Source organism: Lemur catta, chromosome X (genome assembly GCF_020740605.2).
Source record: "Lemur catta isolate mLemCat1 chromosome X, mLemCat1.pri, whole genome shotgun sequence".
Taxonomy (NCBI): Eukaryota; Metazoa; Chordata; class Mammalia; order Primates; family Lemuridae; genus Lemur; species Lemur catta.
In genome coordinates this window covers 52,272,045-52,298,719 of record NC_059155.1, presented here as the reverse complement: position 1 = coordinate 52,298,719, position 26,675 = coordinate 52,272,045, and the positions used below count along the sequence as shown (strand labels likewise).

Below are 26,675 nucleotides of genomic sequence, written 5' to 3'. Positions count from 1 at the left end.
CACCCTGCAAAACCCCCAACCCCTATAGCCAAGTCTAATTTAGTTTGCTTCTCTTCCATTATCTCAATTAAAAGACCATGTTCCTTGTGATAAGATTATGAAAACCTCCTTTAGAGGAAAAAAGAACAAAAATTCAAAAGCGTCTGCAACTCAGTCACAGACTTAAGAGACAAAGAAGCAAAAAAAAAAAAAATCCTATCATTCCAGAGCTCAAGACTCTGTGGCAGTGTTCACAACAGAACCTTGTTTTGTCTTCTGTTTGCAACTGGGTGAATTTAATCACTCCATTAAGGGGATTAGTGTTTTTGTCTTCAACCTAAGCTATGGCAGTCCAGGTTAAAAGGCACCCCATCTGGTTATGATATTAAAATCCACAGCAATAGGCAGTGAGACATGTGCTACTTGATCCTCTCTAAGGACAGCTAGCTGGGACAAATGAATAGCTTATAGTTGTCTGATGTAATGGTGGCAGCTATGCCAAGGCCAAAAGGAATGGGGTTATGGAGGATCTGTACCACAATTTCACATTACTAACAGCAAACAAGCCACCTGTCCCTGAGTGGGAAGCAGTGCAGACCTGGCTGCTCGTCAGTGGTTCATCATTTACTGGGGGTAAGAGGTGGGGGGTGCTAAGGGCTCAGCCTGTGTCAAGGATGCATGATATATATATATATATATATATATATATATATATATATATATATATATATATATATATAATCACTAACTCGGCAACTGGAATAGGCACAAAATTACAGCATCCCAAACCCTGCGTGGGTCACAAGAAGAAACCCCAAAAGCAAAAACCGGAGTGCAGCAGCAGCAGCAGCCTCCCTGGGCAGATGTACTCAAACTGAAAGTGGCCATAGATGGCAGAAGAGGGAAGTGGGAAAACAAGGTTGAAAACTCATAGGAGTTTTCCTTGGCCAAAAGGATTTTCAAGTTAAACAGCAACCCCTACCCCCCACCCCTCTGCCCACCCCCTAATCCCCATTCACATGCTCAGGCCCCATGCCCCCACTCCGGAATTGATGATGACTACTTGGCTAGGTTTCCATTCACAGCAGTGGAGGAGTAGCTGGTGGGGAGAGAGGCACCTTGCTTGGCCCTCTCCTTTGACAGGTCAAGGCTAGAAGGCCCATAGTGAGTGGGCATAGGCTGGGGGGGCACAGGCTGGACCCTGGGCAGCTGAGGAATGCCATGGGTGATGCCCACAGGCTTGGCCTGGGGCAGAGGGCTGGAGCTGAAGCCTCCAGAACTGGAAGAGCAACTGGGCTCATCAACAGGCAGCAGCACATCTCCAGGCCTGGCTCTCATGCTCTGGGAGGCCCGTGGCTGGAGGTTATAGCACGGGCCCATGGGCAGGGGTAGGTGTGAAGGCCGAGCTAGCTGAGGCCCAGATTCCCTGGGTGCTTTTGGCTCTGGCCCTGGCAATGACAGTGACATTGACGTGGCCACAGAAGGTACACAACAGGTTGCCTGCCCATATGGAGACTGACTGGAAGGCCCATCCAACTGGCCAGGGCTTATCCAGGCAGGGCCTGGCCCTACTGGAAGAGGACAGGGGGCCCAGGTGGGCCAATCATAGGCCCCTGGGGGTTCAGTATAGAGGGACAAGGGACTGTCTCGGCCCCATTCTCTTTCTTCCTCCTCTTCATCTTCTTCATCTGAATCTTCCTGCTGGGCCCGAAGCTCATCAGACTCCAGGTAGCCCTGCACCAAGTGGGAATTGGAGAGCTCCAGCTCCAGGGTCTCTGCAGTGTCAAGGGAGCGGCTCCTTCTATTGAGGGCCATGGCAGCAGGTGGAGGTCGAGGGTGCATGCCAGGGAGTCCCAAGTATCGAGGGAGGCTACTCACACCCCAGGGCAGGCCTTGGTAGAATCGGCTGGGGTAGTTGTTGAATGTATGTTTGTGGCAGTAGCCTAGCCCAAAGGCTTCCAAGGAGGCTGCAAGGTCTTCATCATTGTGGAACTCAGGATTCTCTTCACACTTGCCTTCCCCATCCCGTTCCACATCAGCAATGTCAAAAGTCACCATGGGGGGCAGCTCAGGGAGGTTTTGAGTGAAGGATGAGTCAGAGTCAGAGCTGCAGGACATGCTGGAGAAGAGGTTCCCATTGCTGGTGAACTCCACCAAAGCCTGTGAGAAACTCACGGTGGCATTTCCTTCCTTTTCAACCTCCTCTTCCTCTGGCTCCTCAGGAGGTGAGTAAGTAGGGTAGGCCCTCCTGGGAGATCCTCCAAAATTTGCTTCTTGCATGTCTGGCTCAAACATAGCATCACTCTGGAAAAGCTGCATCAGGCAGGTACTTTGATCTTTCTTGGAGCAGGTTCCCTCAAAACGCTTCTCCAGAGGACGGAAGTCTCTCCAGTCCGGTTCACTGCTCGCAGTGGTGGGAAAAGCTGAGGTGGTTCCTCGGTGAAAAGTCTGAGAGGCCCCTGATGCCCCTGTCACAAGGCCCATCACTGATGGACCCAAGGGCCTCATCTGATACTCCAAGATGGGCTTCTCCTGCCGGATCTGGGCCTCTTGGACTTGAGCCTCTTGAGCACGAGACTCTCGGGCATGGGCTTCTCGGGTTTGGGCCTCCCTAGCATGAGCTTCCTGAGTGTGGGCCTCTCTGGCATAGGCCTCCCTGGCATAAGCTTCTTGGGTATAGGACTCCCTGGTGTGGGCCTCCCTGGCATGAGCCTCTCGGGCACATGCCTCCCAAGCCTCAAGCTGCTCTCGCCGGAGCTCCCAATATAGCAACTGTTTCTGGATGGTCACTAACCGTTCTTCCTCTGTCTCCATTGCCCCAGGTGGCCGGAAGGAAGAAAAGGGCTCAAAGTTCAAGAAGGGATCAAATATCTCAGAGCTGCGGCCATGGAGGTCATAAAGGCAGTCATCCCCAGGTGGGGAGTTCTCAAGACTATCATCGGGCTCATAGAACTCATATAGGGCATCTCCACTATAGCTGTCTCGGGGTAGGCAATCCCTGTGGACAAGTCCCAGGGCCTCACCTGAATCATCCTCAAATCCAGGTGTGGTGGAGTCATAATAACCTTCATCACTATTGGGGGCAGACTCTTGCTGGTCACTCTGAGGAGTCAAAAGTTCCCCAGGGGCTAGGCCAGGATAAGACCGAACTGGGTCAAGGAGCATGCAGCCATGGTGGCCTGGGGATGTAGTGGGATGGTAGCCCACATTCCGATTGGGCCTTGGGTACATTTGGGCACTTGCCCACATATATTGTAAGTCATCATCTTCTTCCTGCTCCTCTTTAACCTCTTCTTCCTCTTCTAATTCCACCTCCTCTTCCTCTTCTTCTTCCTCCTCCTCCTCATCATCTGGCAAGGCCATCTCCTCCCCACCTCCTTGGTAGGTCACCAGACAGGAACTTCGCTTGGTCCCATCTCGGTTGGCCCTCTGGCCCCCAGAGGCCATGCTGTCTGTCATACTGTCCATGTCCTGTTCTGCTATTATGTCACCACAACCTGTTAGTGAGTCAAAGCTTTTCAGGGATGTGACATCCCCAAACAGGAGGCTCAGCTGGTCCCCCACTGGGCCACTGGGGTGATTTACCTCTCCTGCCACTGCCTTCTCCCCTATTTCTGGGCCATGGGGCTCCTCTGGACTACTGGCTTCAGGGGCAGGCTTGGGCTGCAGGAGTGCTGAGGCACAGGCCTCTGTGGGATTTTCTGGATCTTTACAGGCTATCTTCTCAGTAGCTGATGGAGAAGGCTCTGGTCCTGGAGAAACTTTTGGCCCAGGGGCCTCTTGGGGTTTGGCATTTTCCTTTCTAGGGGGTTGGAAGGTCTCCTCAGAGTGGGGTACCTGAGGAGCTGAGCTCACATGCTCATGAGGCCTGGCTCTGGCCTCCTCAGGCCCCTTGGCCCCTGGATCACTTTGCTCAGCCCCAACAACCTTGCTTTTCCGGTGACGGCGGATACTGCTAAAAAAGCCTTTTAGGCCTTTCTTTGGCTTGGGCACAGAGGGAACCTTCTCAGTCCCAGCTTTCTCTGTGGCTCCAGCCACAGATGTCTTACATCTGGAGCCTGTCTCCAAAGCTCCGTGGGCACTCTGGGAGCTGAGAAATCGGCAGGGTGACTCAGGCAAATGTAAAGAGAAGCTGGCTCCTTCACTGACAACATCTTCAGGGCCATGGGCTGCTTCACTCAGGCCATCATGGGTCCTGCTCTTGCTGAGACCTTTCTTGGAACTGCCTTTCCCAGAACCTTTACTTCGTCCCCCTCCAAAGAAACTAGGCAGAGTACAGATACCCTTCTTGCCACCAAATAGTTTCATGGCCGTTTTCTTCAGCCTACCTGGGCCAGATGAGAATGGCTCTGGTGTTGGTCCTTCTGTCACCTCAGGTGCCTTGTTCTTGGTTCCTTTTTCTGCCCCTTGGTCATGGGTATCCCCAGAGGCTGTGGCTCCCTTAACCTGAGTAGTTTCATCTTTTCGGGTCTCCATGGTGATGGGAGCTACTCAGGTACAGTCAGCTGGAAATGCAGCCTCAGGCTTGCAGGCACTGTTACAACATTATCAGTCAGGAAGCATCACAGTGGGGTCTGTAGGAGACAAGAGAGACAAAGACAGAGAGACAGATACTGGTGAGCAAGCATCCAGGCTGGGTTTGTTTTCACAGGTGTTGAGTGGAACTAGAGAAAAAGTAAGGGAAAATGTGGGGAAAACCTTAATCCACTCCATATGTTTGGCTTGCTGGGCCAGCCCCCTCTGGGCCCCAAGGCAGTGAAACCCTACACTGAGCAACAGGCAGCCATCAGACCCCACCTCCTTGCTGGGTCCACTCCCTTCAAGCCACCCTAAGGTCAGGGGAGCACTGGCCAGAGAGACTTGCAGATGTGCAAAAGGTCCAGTGATGCTATTGGCAGCAGGAGTGATTATCAATTATCAAAGTGGGTGGGGATAGAGAAAAGCAGGAAAGGCAAGAGGGAGGTCAGCTCTAACAGCTAAGAATTTCTGAAATGCATCAGCCCACTGAGTCCTTGCTGGGTTCTACTGGATTCAGGTCTCGATTCACATTACCCTGGGCTCTCACTGACATTTTTCCCGGGGCTGGGAAGAGAAGTAGACCTGAAGTTTCACCTCCTGTCCACGGGCTTCTTAAATTGCCTGCAGAACCAGGTTCAGACCTTCAGAACCTCAGAGTAGAAACCTCATGGAACTTCAGAGCAGGGCTGCAATCCAGGACCTGCTGAAGATGACGTCAGGGCCTTAGAAAAGGGCTCTCTGGGCTTCAGTGTCCATCATCCAAGAGGCCTATAAATACATTTCCCTCATAAAAGTTATGTGAGGGGTGGGTCTAGGTGAGACTCTCTATTGACTGTCCTGCTGGAAAGAGATTTTAATGTGGCCCTCAGAAACTGGAACCCCCAAATTGTACTTTGGAACCACGATGCAGACTGTTTATCCTCTATTCTCCTCCTCTTGTTATTTTGGCCCCCATCTATCTCCCTATCTAGGAAGGGAACTCCTTGAAGTCCCTACATGATTCTTGTTCCTGGCCTGGGAGATAGGCTCTTAACAGCTATTTAAATAAATAAATCTGGTGTAAGCCACACCTTTCTGGTCTAGGCTCCTAATCATCCAAACACTCAAATGCCAACAGAAATGGAATAAGAAGAGCTAATCACTACCCACCCCAATGCACCTCCCTCCCCCCAGATCTGGTGTATTCCAGTGACCTGTAGCTGGTTGACGGCTGGATCGGTGACCAGCCCACTCAAACCCCAAACCCCTTCATGGATAATGTGTCCCCTTTCTATACAGTAGACACCAGCAGATAGGTGATCTAGAGGAGGGGGGGGAAGAGTAAGGAAGGGGAGAGGGAGAGGGAGGGGTGAGGCAAGCACCACTGCATCCTGTGTTGGTCAGGGAGCAGCTAGCCAACACACCAGCCCTGTGATTGGTTGCCACAGTAATAAGACTCATGCATTCACCTGCAGTAGAAGACTGTGGACCAGCACTGGGAGTGGAGAGAGGCTGGCAGCTACACTCTAGCCTCTGACCTTATTAGAGGAGCCCCTCCTGGAGCCCCTAATCCTATCTTGCAAACACTAATTTTGTCCCTGGTACCTTGCTTGGCTTGAAACTTCAATCATCAGTGAGATCCAAGCTTCCATCAAGAGCACTCTGCAGAACTGAATATTAAAATTGGAACAAGATAATGGCTAGTTATCCAGAAAAGTAAAGGTGAGGGAAGTTGATATGATCCCCTCTCTGTGAGATATGCATTATAATTTGCTCAGGTTAGGGGTTTTTCTGTGTGACATATTTTGACATCACACCGTTCAGACTCAGCCCTGCAACTGATAGTCCCACAATAGACAGCAGCACCTCCAACACCCAAACACACACACACACACACACACACACACACACACACACACAATCACCCAGAGTCTGATGAGAATAGGGGCCCTATTATCTATCTGAATGCCCCACTTTCCATAGCACAGATGTTTTAACCTCAGTCCTGAAATTACTGCCAGGGTTGTCATTACGGTGTTGGGGATGGGGAAGTTGGGATGGCAGTGGTGGAGTTGTTTGTGAAATTGTATTCACCTCTATGGAATTCAGCACTGCAGGGCAGGCCAAGAAAGGGGAACCCCCATCTCTTGCTTTTAGGGAGCTCCTAGGCTAACAGGGAGAGTCCTATATTTACAGTCTGAAGGTCCAACATGATGCAGGCCTTGAAGAATAGCCTCTGTTATTTCTTAAGCTGAGTGGTGGGGTATCATTCTTTATACCTTGTTAACATATCCCCAGATAAATGTGAAAGACAGAAAAACACCCTCTTGGGCTCTGAAAAGCTGCCTTGAGGAGCACACATTCAGTCTGGGCCTTGTCAGGCCATAGGGAATGGAAATGGCGATGAATTAGAGGAAGGGGTAGGTGAGGCTAGTAAGTATGGCTGGGGCTCAAGGAAGACCCAAGGGCAAATTGAAAAACTTTATGGGCCTAGACATCCTTGTGAATCAAAGGCTGACTTGTCCTGCTGGGTTTGGGACTACAGTTCCTGGGAACAGAGGGATTAGGCAAATTGAATCACAAAGATGGCTGCTTTCCAGAACCTTAATGCCCCAGCTGGAGGGCAGTCTGTTTGGGCTTTCTCTTGCCCTAGCTCCTGTGCTCCCTGGGGGTAGAGGCCAGCCCACCCACTGCTCTCTATATTGTCCCTTTCCCTGCCACAGGCAGCTGCAGTGTATTATAGAAGGAGCCATGGGCCACAGGGTTGGGGTCCAGACCTTGCCAGTCTCCCATCTGCCAAGGGACCCTGAACAGGCCAAAGTAGCCCACTGAGCCTTAGGTACTTGTGAGCTATTTTGAGATCAAAACAGCTCCTCTACCTATCCCCCTACCTCATCAGTCCAACTGCAGTGGTGTGAGGATTAGATGCAACAATAAGCACCAAAAAGCACTTTGTAAGCCATAAAGTACAGTGCAAATGAGAAACATTGACATTACTGTTATTATTACTCCTTCCAGATCAGATCCCAGTTTCTTAGGAAGCAGCAGAGCATGTGTAAAAGGCTGCTCATTTGGGAATGCCGTTCACTGCGGGGAGCTGAGGTACTAGCTATCTTAGCCCATGCTGAGGGCTGAGGGGGAGCCAGGAGTGAGGGGATTTTAAAGACATGTGTGGATCTATACAAAGTGCTCTGCTATAAGCAGTTTAAAAGCCCTCTGTGTGTGTGGTGGGCGTGGATGAAATAGGCAGGGTGGTATCCATGGGATGTAGCTTCTCTCCCCCTAGTTCAGCTCTTCCTCCCAACCAAGCCCAGGGTCATCTTTGTTGGCGAGGACCAGCTTTAAAACTGGACTGTCTCTCACCTCCCTGTCTTGTCCTTCCCAGAGCCATGTACCCCCATAGCCATTCATAATGTCTCTGCCTGTGTCCTCCAGGACACTGGGAAGGAGGGTAGCATGAGTCTCCTATAGCTGGCAGTCCCCTAGCCTAGCCCCACCTAGCTACCTCCACCCCAGGCCTCTTCTCCATACTCCTTGCTACTACACCAGGTCCCAAAGTTGTCCTTCCTCAATGGGCTATGCTGCCTTTACTTAGGACCACAAGAGTTCACCAAGTGTGGGTGAGGCAGAAAGCAAAAGGGACGACAAGGAACTAACTCTGCAGCTACCCTAGGCTGGGGCTGGTTTCTTTCAGGGTTGCTGCCAAGAAAGTGGAACTGTTAAATGCAGGGTCCCTTAACCCTCAGGTTTCCCAACCAGTGTGGCTAAGTTTCAGGCAGACTGGGGGGTAAGGGAACCTTCCCAAGCTCCTCTGTGGTCCCCAGCAGGGGCCATTTGCTGCAGCTGCTGCTATCATGGTAGGGAGTAGGTTGTGGTAGAAAGTAGTGGGGCAATCCCAGCTCCCAGGGCCAGCCTCAGGCCATTCTGGGACCAGTGGAAGGCTGGCTACAAGGGTAGAGCTTCTTCTTTCTCCCTACCACTCAAAAGCAGGCAGGAGACCAGCCAGAAACCTGCCCTAGAGACACTTCTAGGGGAAGAGGAGATGGCTGGAGCCTGAGCCTTGCACATTATGCTCTGGGGCCAGCACAGCTAACTTAGAGAAGGCTGAGTTCAGGAAAGAAAAAGAAGTGTGTGGATTTACACAGTAGTTCCAGTGGCATGGCCTTGATCAGCCACAGAACCCCGGGCCGTTCCAAGAAGTGTTCCTGGAGGCAGGCCCAAACCGGGCCCACTTGCCCTTCTGTATGTTGTAGAGGGAGGGCAGGTAAGGAAGGAGTGGTGAAGATGGGGAGTCTACCCCTTTCCCACCCTAGAGAGCCAGTCAGTTCTGCGCTGGAATCAGCTCTGCCCAGCTGGGGGAAATCCGGCAAGTAATTTCATAGGTTTATACTTCAGTTTCCTCAACTGTAAAATGAGGCCCTTGAGAGTGTCTACCAAATAAAATGCATTAAATAGCAGAAGCTCAAAACATTATAGCAACTAACTTTTATTAATATTTTATTCAAACCATGGTTGGACAACTTTTAGCAGTAAAACCACATCAATCAGGGTTGAGTAGGGTGTTCCCCAGGGCTCTATGGGTAAGTCACCAAATCGCCATGTGCTTCAATTCCCCAAAATGGTAAATGAAGGTGGCTGTGTGATCACCTCACAGGAAGTTTTATTTGCTCACTTTGCCAACTTTTGATATTCAGGATCCAAAAGAGTCAGCTACTGGCTAACAGCTCTGAAGTATCTGGGAATTTCAACCAGCCAGGTTCTTTAGCCCAGGCCAGAAAGGTCAAAAATTCAAACTCAGCTAAAAGTACTAACATCAAAGAAAATGCAGATAAACAGATATCCTTCACCCATTCATGGCATTTACCAGTTTACAAAGCACTCCACACTCCCTCCCTTCCCAGCAACACATGAATCAGGCCTGGTCGGGGATGGTAACTTCTTGTCACAGAGAATGAAACTGTGCCTAAGCTTGGGAAAAGACTTACCAAAAGTCACACAGTAGGATGGTGACAGACCCACACTAGCCCTCAGGCCTCTTGAGTCCCAATTTCATGTCACTTTGCTGTACTGTGTGGGCTACCAATCAAAAGAGGAAGACTGAGTACAAGGACTGCCAAGGTTCCCCTCACACCTGCAAGAGTCATCATCTCCCCCTCTAATCCCACCCCTGTCCCAGCCCAGCTGACCCTTCTCTGTAGCATTTGCAGTCCTCACTGGCTGCCACTGCCCCACCCAAAACATTCCAGAAAGTCTGCTGACTTTAGAACCCAGAGGCGGACAACCCACCCTGTGGCTGCTCTCCTCATCAGCAACCCCACCACCGCTTTTCCCAAACTACAGAACATGTCCTTTTACTCCTCTTTTCCTTGGGAGGTAAGTTTGAGGTCTCAAAAAAGTTTTAAACAGAAACCTACCAATGTGCACAAAGATGCAGAATGTGGACTAAAGAGAATGACCTCTGGGATGATCTGAAACTTGAATGATCCATTCTAAAGCCCATAGCGAAGGCCTGCTCTCAAAACTGTTTTTTCAGGGCCTGAAGGAAGGGCTGGCTGCCCAAATTGATACCCCTTTTTTTTTTTATTTCAGCTCTTCATGGGGGTACAAAAGCTCAGGTTATATGCATTGTCTGTGTCCTGCCCATCCCCCTGAGTCAGAGCCTCAAGCCTGTCCATTCTCCAGACAGTGCGCCTGGCATTCACCATGTAGTCATACCTCCATCCCCCCCCCACCTCCCCGAGTCAGCACCTTCAAACATGGCCATTCCCCAGACGGTGCACAACGCACTCATCATGTAGGCATACACCCATCCCCTCCCCACACCCCCTGCCTCAGTCTGATATCCAATTGGTATCCTTCCCCGTTGTGCATTTAGGTGATGATCAGGGAAACTAATTTTCTGGTGAGTACATGTGATGCTTGTTTTTCCATTCTTTGGATACTTCACTTAATATAATGGGTTCCAACTCTCTCCAGGAGAACCAAAGAGATGATGGAACTGCAGAGGTGGCTGGCAAAGCCACGCCTCCCCTAAGTTTCATCCTTCCTGCTGAGGGGCACCTCTTATCAACTCCAAATGCAGCACAGACCTCAAACTGGGCCTTCTCTCCCCTTCTATCCTCCCCCACTAGCCCTTCAATTGACTTGTTCACATACTTAGTTTTGTGTAATTCACTCTGGAAGACCTCAGTCTGGCCATTTGTCTCTCTCAAAGGGACCCCCCTTCATCTTACAGTCACTACATCTAACACATAGCAGGAGCTCAAACAAGGCTGGTTCATTTTAATTCTAATTGAGCTGAAGTTTGTTCCTAGAATTGGAATGCCAGCTTCACCTCTTACAGGCTGTGTGGTTTGAGAAAGTGGCCTAACCTCTCTGAGACTCAAGTGCCTTATCTGTGAGATGAAGAAAATGCTACCTACCATGCAGAATTATGGTAAGGATTAGAGATGATTAATGTAAAGGCAAACTGATGATTAGGCAACAAACAGATATTCAATCAAGGGCTCTTGTGATGAGGCCGCTTGCAGTCACCTTTTCCTCTCTAGCTTCTCATCTTCCACCCCACATCCTCTGAAGATGACACAAACCTCTTAGCTGAACTCCCTCTAGTGCCTCCCTGCCACAAGGCAAAAATCCCACCTCCTGTCTCCCCCTTTCTGTCTCATCCATCCTGTTCATCCTTGCCAGATTCATTTTCTTATGACCCTGATTTCAGCACATCACTCCTCTACTTACCAAATTATTCCACACTGCCTACAGGATTGGGGCCAAACCCCTTTGCCTGACCTTCAAGGCTTGCTCTCCCTGTGTGCCTCTTGTAGATTTCTTAGCTCACTTCTCTGTCTCTTGGCTCCAGTCCCAAATACACAGGGGGTCCACTTGTCCCCTGGTTGCCCTGAGAGGCTGTGGGAGGGGTGGTCCTGTACTCAGTTTTCAAATGGCTGCTGAGTCAGGAGACATGGCAGGGGGTACTGGATTGGCTTTGAGGGTCCCATGCCTTGCTGGGAGGCCTGGGTACCTACCTGGTTGGGCCTAGTCCACCACTTCAGGACAGAGGCTCACTGTGGCCCAGCCTCACGCCTTGCATCACCCCCGTCATTTTATTATTTCAAAATGCACTAGGCCTGGTCTGTGAATATTTCCAATATATCCAGAAAGGAGGGGGCCCAGAACTGGCATGGCCCAGACCTCACTCCCCTGAAAAGAGCTGCAGCCCCCAGCAGGGAGGGCTGAGCTGATGAAGAGGGAGGGCTGAGATGTGCTGGCTAAGGACAGAGGGCTAGTATCTGCTTGGAAGCCCGGCAGGGAGGAAAAAAAACCTGTAGGAAACGAAAGCAACGAAGGCTCTACAACAAGAAATGCAGATCAAATGCAGGGTCATAACTGCCCCTGCAACACCAGTATCCCTGCCTCTGACCCAACCAACCCCCTTGGGCCATTTTCTCCCTTGTCCATTTTTCCCCTAATCTGAAAAAGAGACGTGGGGGGAGCGATGTGCCCTTAGTTGGCTGGCACCTTTGCAGTGGCTCTGGTTTCCCTGCCCACCCTGCTGGAGATACACTTACACATGCACAGGTTTGAAAAATAAGACCAAGCAGAGGAGATGAAAGACTCTGAGATTATTTAATTCAGAGAACAGAAGTTGGGGGTGGAGGGAGAGTTTAATGCCTATGAAATCTCCAATGGATTGTTAAGCAGAAGAGCAATGGTGGCCAGCTGCTCCCAACTCCACCCTCCCAACACACACACACACACACACACACACACACACACACACACACACGCACATGCAAGGTTTAACTACAGCATGAGAGGCTCAGATTAGTTCTGAGCAAGAACTTTCAGGTAGTGAGATAGGTGACCCAGGAATGAGTGACACAGGAGGGCTATGAAATACCTTCTCTTGGGGTCTAACCTTATCATCTAGTTTATCTGCCTGGACAGGATTGAGGCAGGGAAATTGATGGAATTTATTATAACATTGGGCATTCCCTCGTCTAGCTTCAGGTAGCCTGTCTATTAAGTGAGTGAGTTGGAAACCCTTTCTCCCTCTTCAGTTCTACAGGCAAGCCTGTAACCTGCCAGGGTTGGTGCTATTTCCCAGTGGAGCAGAGTTGTTTTTCCATACATGCTTTCCAAGAGTGTAAATGTAACAGCTGTTGAGGAATTTTTAACACCTCCACTATACTAGGAGAGAATCATTAGACTGACAACTTCTTCCAACTACCTCCCCTCCTTCTGAAACTTTCAGCCCCTGACAAGCTGCAGACCAAGATCAAAAGGCAAAAGAGACATGAAATGGGAGAGGAGCTCCCCAGATGGAGCCCCCATGTTAACTCAGCCCCCTTACCTCTTGGGGAATGGGGGAAGTGAGACGAGGGTGGTGGTTAATGAGATCTACATTGAGCAGAAGACGCTGGAGACCATGGAACCCAGAGGAAAGAGCCGTTGCATGTTAGGCAGCAGCCTAACCCTAAATAGCTGTGTGACCTTAAGCAAGCCCCTGTTGTTTTCCAGGGCTCAGGATTCCCATCTGTAAGCATAGGGGTCAAAACTGGTGCTTCCTGAAGGCCTACCCAGCTGAGAGGAAGGGGTTCAGCAGAGGCCTAGGGGACACTTCTCAACCCCCACCACATTGGTATGTAGGCCCACCTTCCCCCTCCTTCCTGCCCTTGCCCCTGCAAGGCCAAAGGGATACTGACATAGTGAAACTTCCCTCTGGAGATAGCCTGCCCCCAGCTCTATTTTCAGATCCAAAAGTGGCCTCTTACCTGTTACCCACTTAACTTGCAGCATGCTTTCAATCCCTTTCTAAGACCCATTCTAAAACTCTTTCCAAAACCTTGTTTCTATCATAGCATATTTATACACAAAAAATACCAAAACTCCCAATTCCCCATTCTTTGATACCTGTCTTCCCCCAAAAGGATCAGATCCCCATCCCACAGCCTGGCATTTGGGAACCCCTACCACTGGGCCCCAGGCTCTTCTCTACCTCTAAGCCATACCATGTCACACAGAATAGACTCAGTCACCTCATTTACTCTATCTGCCACCCACTCCCCTCCCATTCCTAAATTTGCTTACCTTTTGCCTACCAAACCTCTCTACATTCTGGAAGTTTCCCAGGATGATCCCCTGCTTATAAAGATCTTTCATCTCTCTCTGTGCAGTTTGCCTCTAGGCTCATGAATCAGCAACCAAAGGTATGCATAGTCTGGGGTCTGAGCAGTAGAGATCCTGACCTTGTTGTTGAGGGGATACATCATGATTTATTTTTTTCTTGTAGTTGCAATCCATGCCCCTTCTATATCCTCATTAGGCATACTCAATAAATGTCTGAGCCTTGAGTACCATTTCTCTAGTCATTTTCATATGGATCAGGACAAGTGTAAGTTGGAAAGCTAAGAAAGGTCTTCTCGAAAGCTCAACAAAGGTAAGTCCTTCAGGAGCAATCATTAACTGCTCTGCACCACTAGGCTTTGAGAGGATTGTGGCTGAGGTCCAGGTTTCATTTACTCTTTTAAAGGGTTCTGAGAGAACCCAGACATCCATGATATCAGGGAGAAAAAGCAGAGGCACAGAAACTTAATTATAGTCTGCCTACTATTATAATTTAAGCCCGAAAATGCCCAGGAGAAGCAGTCAGCCCTGAAGAAGTTCCGAGAAAGAAGTCGTCATGGGTGGCAAGAGGCAGGCAGGAAAGGCACCAAGGAGAAGGTAGGCCCAGAACTGGGGCTTGAGGAGGCTGAAGATTTGGACAGGTGTCAGCTGAGTGGGTTTGGGTGTGTGAAAGAGTTATATAAAGCACATACATTAGGTGGCTGTTGGCCTGAGACAAGGCAAAGGAGAGCAGGGGAGATTCCCAGCTGCAAGTAGCGGTTTGTGTTCCGGCCTAGTCAAGGTGTAAGGAGGTGACTGTTGTGTGGCATCTGCTGTCCCGAATGGTATCAAAAAGGTCCCTAGCTAGCCTTCCCCCAAGTGAAGGATTTACTGGGTCTCACTGTCCCTCCTCAAAGGTGATCAGGCTTTGCCTGGGCCCAGCAACCCACAGGGCTCTCCATCCTCCGAGGTTGATCAAAGGTCCAAAAGAGTACTCCTTGGTGGCTCCCTCTCTCCGGTTCCTCAGAAAGGCCTAAAGAGTACATTGCCAGAAGCACACTGCATGCCAGTGACGGTGTAGTGGGTGGGGCTGAACAAGGGGAGCCGCACAGGGGGAGGGGGCTCTGCAGGAATCCCGGTGGGGCCGGAGGTCCAACAGCACAGTGCCCTCCACCCTGTCCATGCCCATGCCGCCGCAGCAGGCAGGCAGAGCTGCAGAGGGAGGTGTCTGTCTTCAGGACAGGGCTTGCCTTGATCCTGCAGCCCATGCCAAGGCGAACCTGGCCAAACGGAGGCCAGCTCTGCAGGGCCAATCCGGCTGCCGCCTAGACACCGGGGCTGTGGTGCGTCTGGCGGGCACAGCCACTCACCACTGGGGGAGCTCAGGCAAATTCCGGTGTTCGGGCGGTCACCAGTGTCAGAGGTGTCTACACCAGACAATGACAGTGGCCCGGCGGGCCGGGTATATTAAGTAACTGCGAAGTTGGAGGGTTTGGCATCCTCGCTACCTCTCTTGCACACAGACAGCGCGTTCCCCACTACAGTGATGGCCCCTTTGGCCTCTGGCACGGAAATCCCCCCACAACATCGTACTTATCGCTATTTTTAAACAGGAGGCTGGAGAGAAAAATGCTGCCAGTGCCCTGCAAGCGAAAAAGAGGCGAGATGAGGGGGGAGACAAAGCGGCCTTGCAGCTCTAACCCAAGGACTATCTTGCGCTGCAGCTCTAACCCAAGGACCAGCAAGAACTCCGCTGCCAGCCAGCCCGCCTGCGGGGGCGGGCGCCAGATGCTCCCGGAGGCCCAGGAGGAGGGGGCGCGGCTGGTTGGGGCCACAAGGCCAAGGTTCTGAAGGGATCTGGACAGCCCACAGGCCCAACTGTGATCCTCTGGGGAGAGGACAGACGGTGCTGGCTATCCCAATCCACGCCAAAGCCAGCCTCCGTCCGGCCCAAGCCAGCGCACCGGCTTCAGTCGGCGGAGAGGAGAGGCTGGAGATGCGCAGGGGAGGGGAGGGGCAGCAGCGGGCTGCCGGACTGAACAGTACCAGCGTAACACAGCTGTTCTAGCAAATGTGCTACAACAAAGCTGTGGAGCTCCTGGCCTACAAATGCACGGCTTGGGGTGCTTGCTGGCTGGTGGCGCTCTCCGTGGGACTGTGGGGCAGCACGTGTGGGCCCATCCCTCCCCTGAGAGCCCAGAGGCACGGCCCAGGCTAGCCCGCCCGCCTGCCTGTCCTCTTCCCCCCCTCCCAGCTATGATCGCCCGTGCCCAGGGGACTCCCGGCCGCTCGGCCCCTCACCGGACAGTCCGCAAAGCGGGTTCCAAGGGAGAGCGGAAAGCGGCTGAGACTTCGACCGGCCCAGCCCTTAGTGCCCTCCTCCAGGAGACCCGAGTGGACCACGCGGGAATGCACCCGACCGCGGGCAGGCGGAGGCTCCTGCCTGCGCGCAACGCTTACCCGGCCCAGTCAGGCTCCCAGCCTGGTTATTGTCTGCTGCGCTGCGCCGTCCTGGGCCGGGCTGGAGCCTTGGCTGCCGCGGCTGCCGGCGCTGCCACCACTGCTCCTGCCGCCGCCGCCGCCGCGGCTGCACTCACCTCCTGCACTGACTCCCCTTCCCCAGGCTCTGGGCAGCTCCCCATACCCCTCGCCCCGTACTCCACGACCACAGGGTGGGGCGTCTGCGCTCTGATCGGCAGGCGTGTGACCCAATCGCTACTGTGGGAAGGCGTGCCTCGGCCCGCCCACTGTTTTCCTTCGTGCGTTTCTCTTTAAATGCAAATAAGCGTGGGCGTGGTGTTGGCTAGGGCAGAGAGGGTGCGGAACCCTTAGCTGGGGCTCCCCATTCCCGCCCCCACGCCAGGCGGGTCGCGGCGTGGTTACACTGCGGGCTCTAGGGGCCAGTCCTGCCCGGATGGGGCTCGCCTGATCCCTGGAGCTAGGTTTCGGTTTCATGCACTCTCATTTCCGTAGCTGCTGTGCATTCATGCTACTGCGCCCTGGTAGCCACTGGCAGTTTATCCTAGAGCGAGAGGCCGGCGAGGAGAAGCGGGACAGAGAGGTTACATCCTGGGTGTTCTGCAGAGCCTTTTGGCACCTCGGCTAGCCCATCCTTTGCCGTGGAGGCTGGGCCCTGCGGTTCACGCCCCTAGGCCACTCAGACGAAGGACTCACCTGCCAGAAAAGCCAGCTGCAGCGCCGGAACTTCGGCTTCATCTGCCTCTGGAGTACCGGGGTCCTTAGGGACCATGGAGGCCAACTTCCACCCCTTACCGAGGGGCCTGCTGCTGCCCAGAGTAGAGAAGGCGCCTCCCCAAGGTTACCTGGGGGTACATTTGGAATCCAGAGCCCCAGGCTTCCTACCCAGGGCTGCTTTCACTTTTCTTCTCTGGGAAAATTATCTGTTTCCATAGTTTGACCCTCACCCAAATTTCCCACCTTCCACGGAACATGGAGGGATTCTCCAAGGTCTCCAGAGCCCCCCTTTCCCCAACCTTTTGTGAACCGGGCTTTGTGCAGGCCCCTGTCCCTAGATATTGAGAGAAAAATCTCGTCTGGGCCCAGACCTGAGGTCAGGTTGAGGACAGAGTGAGGCGGCCTTTACCAGCCTTGCCTGCTTACTGTGTGTGGTGTGGGATGTGGCAGGGGGCCTGCCCAACGTGGGTCTCTAGCCTGCTGACATTAAGTGGCATTAGTGGCTGCCAGGGCCAGGTGAGCTGAGGAAACAAACAATCCAGTTCTACCACTAGCTCAAGAATATCCAGAAGGCCCAGCCCTGTGAATGTCTAAAAAGGAGGGGTGGGTGGATAAGGTTTAGGATAGGGAGAAGGATTATAGAACCATGTATATGTGATTTTTGCATTTTAGGAGTGTTCTCTGCTGCTCTACTGGGTCCTGTCTGCCTTGAAAATATCCAGCTGCTGAACTGGTAACAGGTAAATTGCATCTGCATGTATGGAACTCAGGTACTGACATGGCTGCTAGGGATCTGGCTCCACCTCAGACCTGCTGTGACACCTAGGCCAATCTGTTTTCCTCTGTGGGCTAGTCACCGCATCTCCATAGGGAGCAGGTAAGACTCATCAGGCTCCCTTGATGTCTTTGAGATTTGACAGCTTCAACTCAATTCTTTCTGTAATCTGTGGTGTTTCATGACTTTCCATGACATTCTATAGCTCTCCAACAGAAATCCACATTGAACATCAGACACCTGTCCTAGTCCTGGGTCTAAATAAATGTCGGGAGTGGGGAGCTGCTGCTGGCTCATTATGCAACTTTTTGGGGTATGTCCTCTCTCCCCAGCTCCAGTTTCCCCGTCTGGATGGCTAGACTATAATGTTTCCCAGGAGCTTTGCTTTTCTGGTTTGCAAAGTCCTGATTCTCATTTGTTGGGTCTGATCTTGAAGTGTCTTTTCTCTTCCAGTGCCTCTATTATAGGCTTTCCCACTGCCTTGTGCCTCTGGTCACTTGCTACCTGCTCACATTTCACTCAGAACCTCAATTCTCTAAATTAGGCCAAGATTACAATTTGGAGAAGGCAGTTTCCAAATGTGGAACCCAGGGAAACAAAGAGCTGGGGCAGTTCCAGCTGTGGGAACAGGGAGAGAGGAGGTGTGTAAAGTAGTCAGGTGGCGGGCTTGAAATAATCCTGGGCACTGTTGCACTGCTCCTGTCATAGGAGTTAGTCTTCCATGCTTTCTGCCTAGCCACCAAACATTCTCCCATGCCGGTCAGCTTTGGGGGTGACAGACATTAGGCTGAGCCCAAAAGAAATAGGGCTTCAGGAAAATAAAAATAGTCTTTGAAATGCTAAAGAGGCCTCCCAGTGGGCAGCCTTCTTTGTGGTTCTGACAATGTATGGAAAGACCAAGTGTGTGCATCAACTTGTGCCTCAAGATGCCTCCTCAGAGAGGGAGCCCTCCAAGAACCCATCTCACAAGCTGACTGACACATGATCAATTTGTTTGTTCAGGACAGGCACTGGTGATGGGGAACAGGAATTCCTTCTTGTCTTAAGTTTCTTTACCTACAAAATGAAGATAATCTCCCTGCTGCCCAGCATCTTGTAGCTACAGTGAAAAATCCATGAGAACAGATGTGTGGGCTGTGTGGAGGCAACTGTGTAAACTCAAGTAAATAGACTGGGCCACATTTATTATGATGACCATTTCTTCCTCCACCAAGTTTTCCATCGGTACCTCCTCTATGCCAGGCCTGGTGATAGATATTGGGAGGGAGTACCTTTTAGGAGGAAGGTGGTAATCTTCAGGGGAGACCTGGGGGTGGGGTTTTGAGAGGAGCTGAAAGCTAGGCTAGAGGTCTGGCAAAGGGGTTCTGGAGCATTACAGATGAAGAGATTCCTTCTCCCCATGGTGGCAAGGGGCATCATAGAAAAGTTCCATGGAGGATGGCCTTGATGATTGAGTAAAGTCAGAAAGGTAGGGGAAGGATTCCTGCCCAAGCCAAAGCCCACTGGTGAGAGGATACAGTAGGTTGGTGAAGAGCTAAGATTCTGGATGGCTAAGTATTTGAGGAGAGGAAGAGGTGGAAATTAGATTAGAAAGATAGGTCTGGGGCCAGAGTATAAAAGACCATGACTGTCCAGGTAAATTGAGGCTCAACTAGGTAAGTTCATCCTTCCTAAGGAAGCAGTTCTGTGTAGTGGCTCTGCCACCAGACTGCCTGGGCTTGGATGCCAGCCCCACCACTTAGGAGCAGTTTGATCTGGGTGGGTTAATTCACCTCTCTGAGTCTCAATTTTCTCTTCTGAAAAATAAGGATAGTAATAATGCCCATGTCACAGAATTGTGGTAAGCATTAAGTAAGTAGCCCAAGTAAAGTGGCATAGAGCCTAGTATATAAGCAGCTTTCAATAAATGTTGGCTACTGCTGCTGTTATTATTATTATTATTACCATTATTATTGTTCTCCTTCTAATCCAATGTATAGATCTTCAAAGTTATGGAACTCATAATATGACTTTGAAACCGCTTTTTGATATAAATATACAAGAGCCTGTGATTCCTTATGCATAGATTCCTTTTGATTGTAGAGATCCAGGCTGAGTTTCCAGGGCAGAATCTCTTGTTCATTTTTATATCCTCAGCACACAACAGAAAGTTTAGCACAAACTTAGTGGTGAGTATATATTTGCTGAACATAGTCAAACGAGGCATTTTCAGGTCTAATATCAAGTTTAGGTGCCAGAATTTGCCAGTGGAGTGTGATGTTGGATGATGTTGCCATCCTCTGAACTGAGGAATATAAAGAACAGGATTAGGAAAATGTAATGATGCTGTTTAGGACATTCTGAGTTTGTCATGTCATAAATCCTACCTTAGGGCCTTTGCATTTGCCTTTCCCTATGCCTATAATGTTTGTCCTCTGAACATAGGCATGGTTTGCACCTCACTTCCTTCAAGTGTCTGCTCAAATGTCACTAATAATGAGACCTTCTCTGGATACTTGATATATAAAATAGCAATCCCCATTCCCACTCCCTTCACTCTACAGTCTCTTAATGGGCCTTTTTCTTATCCATAACATTTATCACCTTCTGGCATATTATTTCTTATTATATATTTATTTATTTTTAGTGTCACTTTTTCATTGTCTGTTTCTCATCATGGTAATGGAAGCTCCATGAAGGCTGACAATGAACAAAATTCATATGTAAAATATACACTATGTCAGATCATGATAAATGGGATGGAGAGAAATAGAGCAGGAAAGGGGTACAGGAAGTACTGGGGGGTACTATTTTAAATGGGGAAGTAGGGATAGGCCTCACTGAAAAGGTGATATTCAAGCAAAGACCTGGAGGAACTGAGGGAGCAAACCATAAGGATATCTGGAGGAAGGGAATTCCAGGCAGAGGGACCAGCAAGTACAAAGGCCCTAAGGTGGTGACATGTTGGGATGGTAAAGGAACAGCAAGGCAAGTGCAGCCAGAATAGAGTGAGTGAGGGGGAAAGTGATAGGAGAGGATGTCAGGAAGGACATGGGGGCAGAGAGTGTATGGCTTTGTGAGTCAGTTAAAAGACTTTAAACTTTGCAGGATTTTGAGCTGATGAGTTACATGACCTTAGTGAAATATGTGGGGAGCTATACCAGCAAGGGAAGAATCAGGGAGGCCAGGAAGGAGACTCCGGTCCAGCTATGAGGTGATGGTTGCTCAGATCAGGATAGAGCCAGTGGAGATGGTGAGAAGTGGTTGGACTCGATGTATTCAGAAGATAGAACTGGCTGGACTTGGTGATGGGACCTCAGATGAAGGGTGTGAGAGAAAGAGAGTAGTAAGGAACAGGAGGTCATAAAACTCTGAGGGGCAGGGATTGCCAAGGTGAGACCAGATCCTGGAGAGCTGGCTCTCCCAGAAGTCAAGGAAGGTACTGGGGGTTTGTGATAGATGGTGTTGCCAAGAGTATGTGTCAGATGCTGCACAGAGGTCCTGCCAGATAGAGGTGGAAAAGATGCCGTTGGATCTGGATCTAACAAGTCACTGGTGATGGGGGCAAGGCCAGTTCAGAGCAGGGCTGGAGGGATACACCAGACTGCAGTAGGCTATCAAGAGAATGGTCTGTGAGGAAAGGGAGAATGTATTACAGCCTTCTTGTTCCAGAAGTTTGACTGCAAAGAGGCGGTGGCTAAAGGGGGCTCTGGGTTCAGGTTTGTTTTTATAGGATGGGAGGATGTGAGTTTGTTTATGTGCTGAGGGGAAAAAATCAATCAAGTAGAAGTTACAGGAAATAGGACCACTGTTGGGTGAGGGGCCATAGATGAGGGAAGGGATAGAATCCAGAGGCCCTATAGATGAATTAGCCTTGGCTGGGAGGAGGGACCAAGACAAGAGGGAAGGATGGGTGGATTCAGTAGACTTTGTTGTTAGGGAAGGTTGAAGATGTCATGCCTAATGACCTCTAACTGCTCAGGTGGGAGGCAAAGTCCCAGCTGACAGTGAAAGGAAAAGCAGTAGTGGGGGGATGTTCAAAGAAGCTTGTTAATATTGGACAGGTTTGAAATAGCTACTGCAGAGAATGGAGTAGTTGATAAAAAAGGCCCAGCTAGGCTGTCACCTAGGAATGGACAGCCACCCCATTCTGTAGTTTTGTTACATCTTGCTTCCTATCTGTGTGACCTTGAGCAAGTTACTTAACTGTACTATGTCTCAATTTCCTCATCTATAAAATGGGCATGAGAAAAACAAAGTCATTGAATTAAATGAGTTAATCCATGTAAAGTGATTACTGAGGACACTGCCTGGCCCATATAAGTGCTTGATGAAAACTCTTTAGAATTCTTTTTATTATTATTTTTATTTATTTATTTATTTATTTTTTATTTCAGTATATTATGGGGGTACAAATTTATAGGTTATGTATATTGTCCTTTACCCACCTGAGTCAGAGCTTCAAGCGTGTTGAATTCTTTTTCTTTTAAATTTATTACTAATATTGTTTTTGATTGACAAATCATAATTATGCACATTTATGGGATACAATATGATGTTTTGGCATGTGTATACATTGTGGCATGATTAAATCAAACTGGTTAACATATCCATCACCTCACTTACCTATCATTTTTTATGGTGAGACATTTGAAATTTACTCTTAGTTATTCTGAAATATAAAATGCATTATTGTTGACTATAGTCACCCTGCTGTGCAATAGATCTCAAGACTTATTCCTCCTGTCTATCTGAAACTTTGTACCTTTGATCAACAACTTCCCTTTCCCTCTCCCTCAGGCACCCAACCTCTGGTAACCATTGTTCTACTCTCAACTCTTTAGATTTTGGTGATTAGTCATTTCAATTTCTTTTATGTTGTTCATCAGCCCAGGCTCAGGAGACTACAATGGCTTGATCCAAAGTTAATATGTTACTGGGTAGAAGATTGAAGTGATTGAACACAGAATCAAGATGAACAGTGAGGGAAGGGAAGGTGGTAGGGTAGGGAGAGTAGAGAAAACTAAGGGTCATGTGGTACCTGAACAAGTGCTTGGCACAGAATAGGTAGTCAATTTATTATTTGTTGAGTTAAAGAGTGGGAGATTCTATGAGATCAAACCATAGGGTTCCAGGAATATAACTTCTGGGGAATCAGGCAACTGTTACTGGAAGTGGGACCTGCATTTGCAGGTAAGGCCAAGGGTGCTAAAATGGAAAGTGGGTGGTGGTGTGAGAGTCAAGGAGGTGAAGGAATTGCAGGCAGGGCATCAGAGGCATCACTGGACCAGACCCCAGCCTCTGCTTTTTTTTTTTTATTTCAGCTTATCATCATAGGGGTACAAAAGTTCAGGCCACATACACTGCCCATGTCCCACCCATCCCCCCGAGTCAGAACTTCAAGCGTGTCCATTCCCCAGACAGTGCACATTGCACTCATCATGTAGTTATACCCCCATCCCCTCCCCCCACCCCCCCATCCCCTTGGGTCACAGCATTCAAGGGTGACCATTCCCCAGACCATACGCAACGCACTCATCATGTAGTTATACACCCATCCCCTCTCCCCACCCACCACCTCAGTTCAATACCCAACAGCCTCTGCTTTTGTACCGGGAAGAGGCAGCCTACTTGGAGACTGGCAAAGTGGGAGCCAGCAAGCAGGCTGGTGGCCAGAAGCTAATATCTGTGCTTGTAATGGGTAGACCTCAGAAGATATGAGGATGAAGCACATGGTTGTTGGCTTAACTAAGGGTTTCCTCGGGTATGGGAAACAATGAAGCCCTTTTAGAGTTAAGAAATAACAAGCAAAAGTAGAGTCAGAGCCCCTCTGAGCTCTAGGTAGGGAGATGGAGAGCTCTGACCCTCCCATATGGCTAGCCCCTCACTCTGGGCTTACCCCAGTCTCTTTAGCCTATCCTCAGTGCCTGGGGCTGCCACCTTTCCCTATCTGGCCATAATCACTCCTTAGTGCCAGCTCAGTCCTGGGGGCCAGGCTGGGGCTTCTGACAACTAATGGGCTGCCACCCTTCTCAGTGGGAGAGAACCCCTGCCCCTGACACTGCTCAGGCCTGGAAAATGAAGTCAGGGCCTGCCACCTCCATGCCACCCAATTCCAGTGCTACCACTCACATATGAGGCAGAGCATAGCATCTTCAGAAGGACCCTAGCCTAGGCAACAGAAGTCCCATGGGTTCTAGTCCTGGCTCTGCCATTGCCTGAATGTATGACCTTGGGAAAATTTCCTCCCTTCTCTGGGCCTTAGTTTCCACATCTATACAAAAACTGCCCCGCCTACCTCACAGAATTGTTCTAAGAAGTAAATGAAATGATGGGTGTGCAAATAATTTGTAAGCAGCGAAATGCTCTGTGCACACAAGAGAGTGGTTAAGTTAACGTTGCCAGATTTGTCCTGGGAAATCAGGAAACATGTTCTTCATACACTCAGCAAGTCATTCCTATGACTGTGCATGTCCCATTCTAAGAACTGAAATCTTCAAGTCCAAAAAACCAGGGTATTCATGGCCCTCTTCAGTCTAGTCCCCAGCCTAGCTCCTGCTCAAATACACTAGACTCAAACCAAACTTCCCTGTATATTCCCACTCCTATGCCTTTGCTCACCAAGTTCCCTGCACTAATACCTTTCGCTTCTTCTCTGCTGATTAAAATTCTTTCCACCATTCAAAGCAAAGATCAAATACCACCTCCTCCATCACGCCTTCTGTCAAGTTAACAGCTGAAGGGGATCTCTCTGGTTTCTGGAGTCCCGTGGGCCATTTCACACTTTGGATCTAGTCCTTGGGGGCCATCCTTTTAAGTAAAGCAAAAGACTTTTCCCATTGCAGGAGAGAGTACAGACTGATTAGTGACATGTGCAAAGCAGAGCTATGACCCAGGCTCATGGTAATGTCAGGAAGGAAGAAAGGGAGGTATCTTAGTCTGTTTGCACTGCTGTAACAAAATACCTTAGACTGGGTAATTTATAAAAAACAGAAATTTATTTCTCAGCTGGGTTCAGTAGCATGTGCCTATAGTCCCAGTGACTCAGGAGGTTGAGGTGGGGGGACCGCTTGAGGTCAAGATTTTGAGTCCAGCCTGGGCAACACAGCAAGACTTTGCCTCTAAAAGACATTTTTTTTTTTTTTGAGACAGAGTCTTGCTCTGTTGCCCAGGCTAGAGTGAGTGCCGTGGCATCAGCCTAGCTCACAGCAACCTCAAACTTCTGGGTTTAAGCAATCCTTCTGCCTCAGCCTCCTGAGTAGCTGGGACAACAGGCATGCGCCACCATGCCCGGCTGGTTTTTTTTTTTTAATGTATATATTTTTAGTTGGCCAGATAATTTCTTTCTATTTTTAGTAGAGACGGGGTCTCGCTCTTGCTGAGGCTGGTCTCGAACTCCTTACCTCGAGTGATCCACCTGCCTCGGCCTCCCAGAGTGCTAGGATTACAGGCGTGAGCCACCGCGCCCAGCCTAAAAGACATTTTATTAAAAGAAAGAAATTTATTTATCACAATTTTGGAGGCTGGGAAGTTCAAGGCCAAGGTGCAGCAGATTTGGTGTCTGGTAAGAACCCATTCTTAGTTCGTTAACAGCACTTTCTTGCTGTGTCCTCACATGGTAGAAGGGGTGAGGGGTCTCTTTGGGGCCTCTTTTATAAGGTCACTAATCCCAATCATGAGGGTGTAGCCCTCATGACTTCATTTCCCGAAGGTCCCATCTCTTAATACTATCACATTTGGGATTAGGTTCCAACTTATAAATTTGGGGGAAATACCAACATTCAGACCATAACAGGAGGGAAGGAGGGAGGAAAGGGAATGAAAAGGGAGGGCAGGGGAGGGGGAGGAAAGGGAGAGGAGGAAGGGGAGGGGGGAGGGGAGGGACCTAGCTTACCTAAAGTAGTTAAGACTTGGCCTTCCTGGAAGTTAGTGGCTGTGGTGGGGGTCGAGGGAGGGCGAGGAGACTAGGCTCTCACCTGGGGTCAGTGCCAACAAGTGACTAAAGGCCAAGGGGGAGATTTCACTCCAGGAACAGTAACAGCACCTCTGCTTCCTCCTCATATTTCCTAGAGAAAATCGCCTTGGAAGATTCATCATCAGAATTTGAGATGATCCATTTCAACCTGTGGCCTAGTGTCTAGATGGGAATGGTGAGGCCTGAGGGGTGGGGAAGGGACTAAGGCACCAGGCCCTGCAGTTGTCTCTGCCCACTAGCAGCACAAGCAACTGAAGAAAGAACAGCTGGGAGGAATCTAGAGAGCTGGACCACCAATATCTTGGGCACTAAAGTTTGTTGGGTTCTCAATTTTCTCAATAGGAAATGGGACTAAGAGTTTTAGTCCTTCTTCTTTGTGTAGAATTTGGTATGCTCCTATAACTTCCTCCAACACAAGTCCTTTGAAATGCCTAGAGTGTCCATGTGCTTTCTTGGGTCAATCAGAGAGTTTGTGTCTCAGATACCACGGGGGAGGCCACTCTGGTTGGGCCCCATATGACAGGTGTACTTTCCTGGGGACCTGTAACTGATGGGGCTGCTGAGGTTGACTCCTAATCCCCAAGTGTCCTGACTAAGGGGATGGCAGGCAGAGCCAGGGGTGAGATCCTGGTCAAACCACCCCTCAGGAGCCCAGATTGAAAGAAAGGTAGAAGAGAGCCTGCCTATCCTGAAGCCCTCTGTGTGTACAGCCTAGTCCTTCAGTTCTTATGCTCCTTGAATAATAACAGTTGCACCACTCTCCAAAGTGCCCAAGAATGAAAGTCTGGAAGGTGAGTGGGGCAGGAGCACAGAGATAGATGTCTAGTCTTCTCACCTTCCTTCCTAAAGTCTTTCTCAGGCACTAGTGTCTGGGGAGAGTTGGGGGTGGGGTGAAAGAAGAGAGAAGCAAGTCAGTTTAAGACCCATGATCTGCTTCCCTTTCCCCATAATAGGGGAACATGATGTAGGGGGCTATCAAGGCAGCTCCCAGGAAGAGCTCTAAACATCTAAAGTGCTTCCTGGGTACAGATTATGTGGGCTCTCCTCTTCCACCCCTTTACCTTGTGTTCCTTTCACTGCTCATTCACATCCCCACCCACAATTGTGCAGGGGAAATACAAGAAGATCCTGTGAAAGGTTGAAGATTTAGCAAAATGAACGTACCTGGAT

General features: G+C 49.8%; 1 protein-coding gene and 1 long non-coding RNA gene across 4 annotated transcripts in view; one reads left to right on the top strand and one right to left on the bottom strand.

The window, feature by feature from the left end:
• Positions 1–991: 991 nt before the first annotated feature.
• AMER1 (APC membrane recruitment protein 1) lies at positions 992–16,221 on the bottom strand. The gene is made up of 2 exons (XM_045538314.1): positions 16,042–16,221; positions 992–4,553 (listed from the first exon to the last, which is right to left on the bottom strand). Exon 2 carries the CDS (start codon positions 4,453–4,455, stop codon positions 1,039–1,041), a length of 3,417 nt encoding a protein of 1,138 aa, XP_045394270.1. The 5' UTR covers positions 4,456–4,553; positions 16,042–16,221; the 3' UTR covers positions 992–1,038.
• A 188-nt stretch (positions 16,222–16,409) lies between these two features.
• The window catches only part of LOC123628316, a 98,617-nt gene continuing 88,351 nt past the window's right edge, over positions 16,410–26,675 (top strand). Inside the window, exons 1-3 of one of the 3 annotated variants that reach the window (XR_006731602.1) lie at positions 16,410–16,899; positions 17,449–17,516; positions 25,601–26,033. This is a non-coding gene — a long non-coding RNA (uncharacterized LOC123628316). Of the gene's footprint in view, positions 16,900–17,448; positions 17,517–24,886; positions 24,924–25,600; positions 26,034–26,675 lie in introns of those variants that run through there. The other 2 variants (XR_006731603.1, XR_006731601.1) reach the window with 2 other exon arrangements.

Coding starts and splice junctions, on each gene's coding strand:
- AMER1 (XM_045538314.1), bottom strand. CDS start 4,455: ATGGAGACCCGAAAAGATGAAACTACTCAGGTTAAGGGAGCCACAGCC.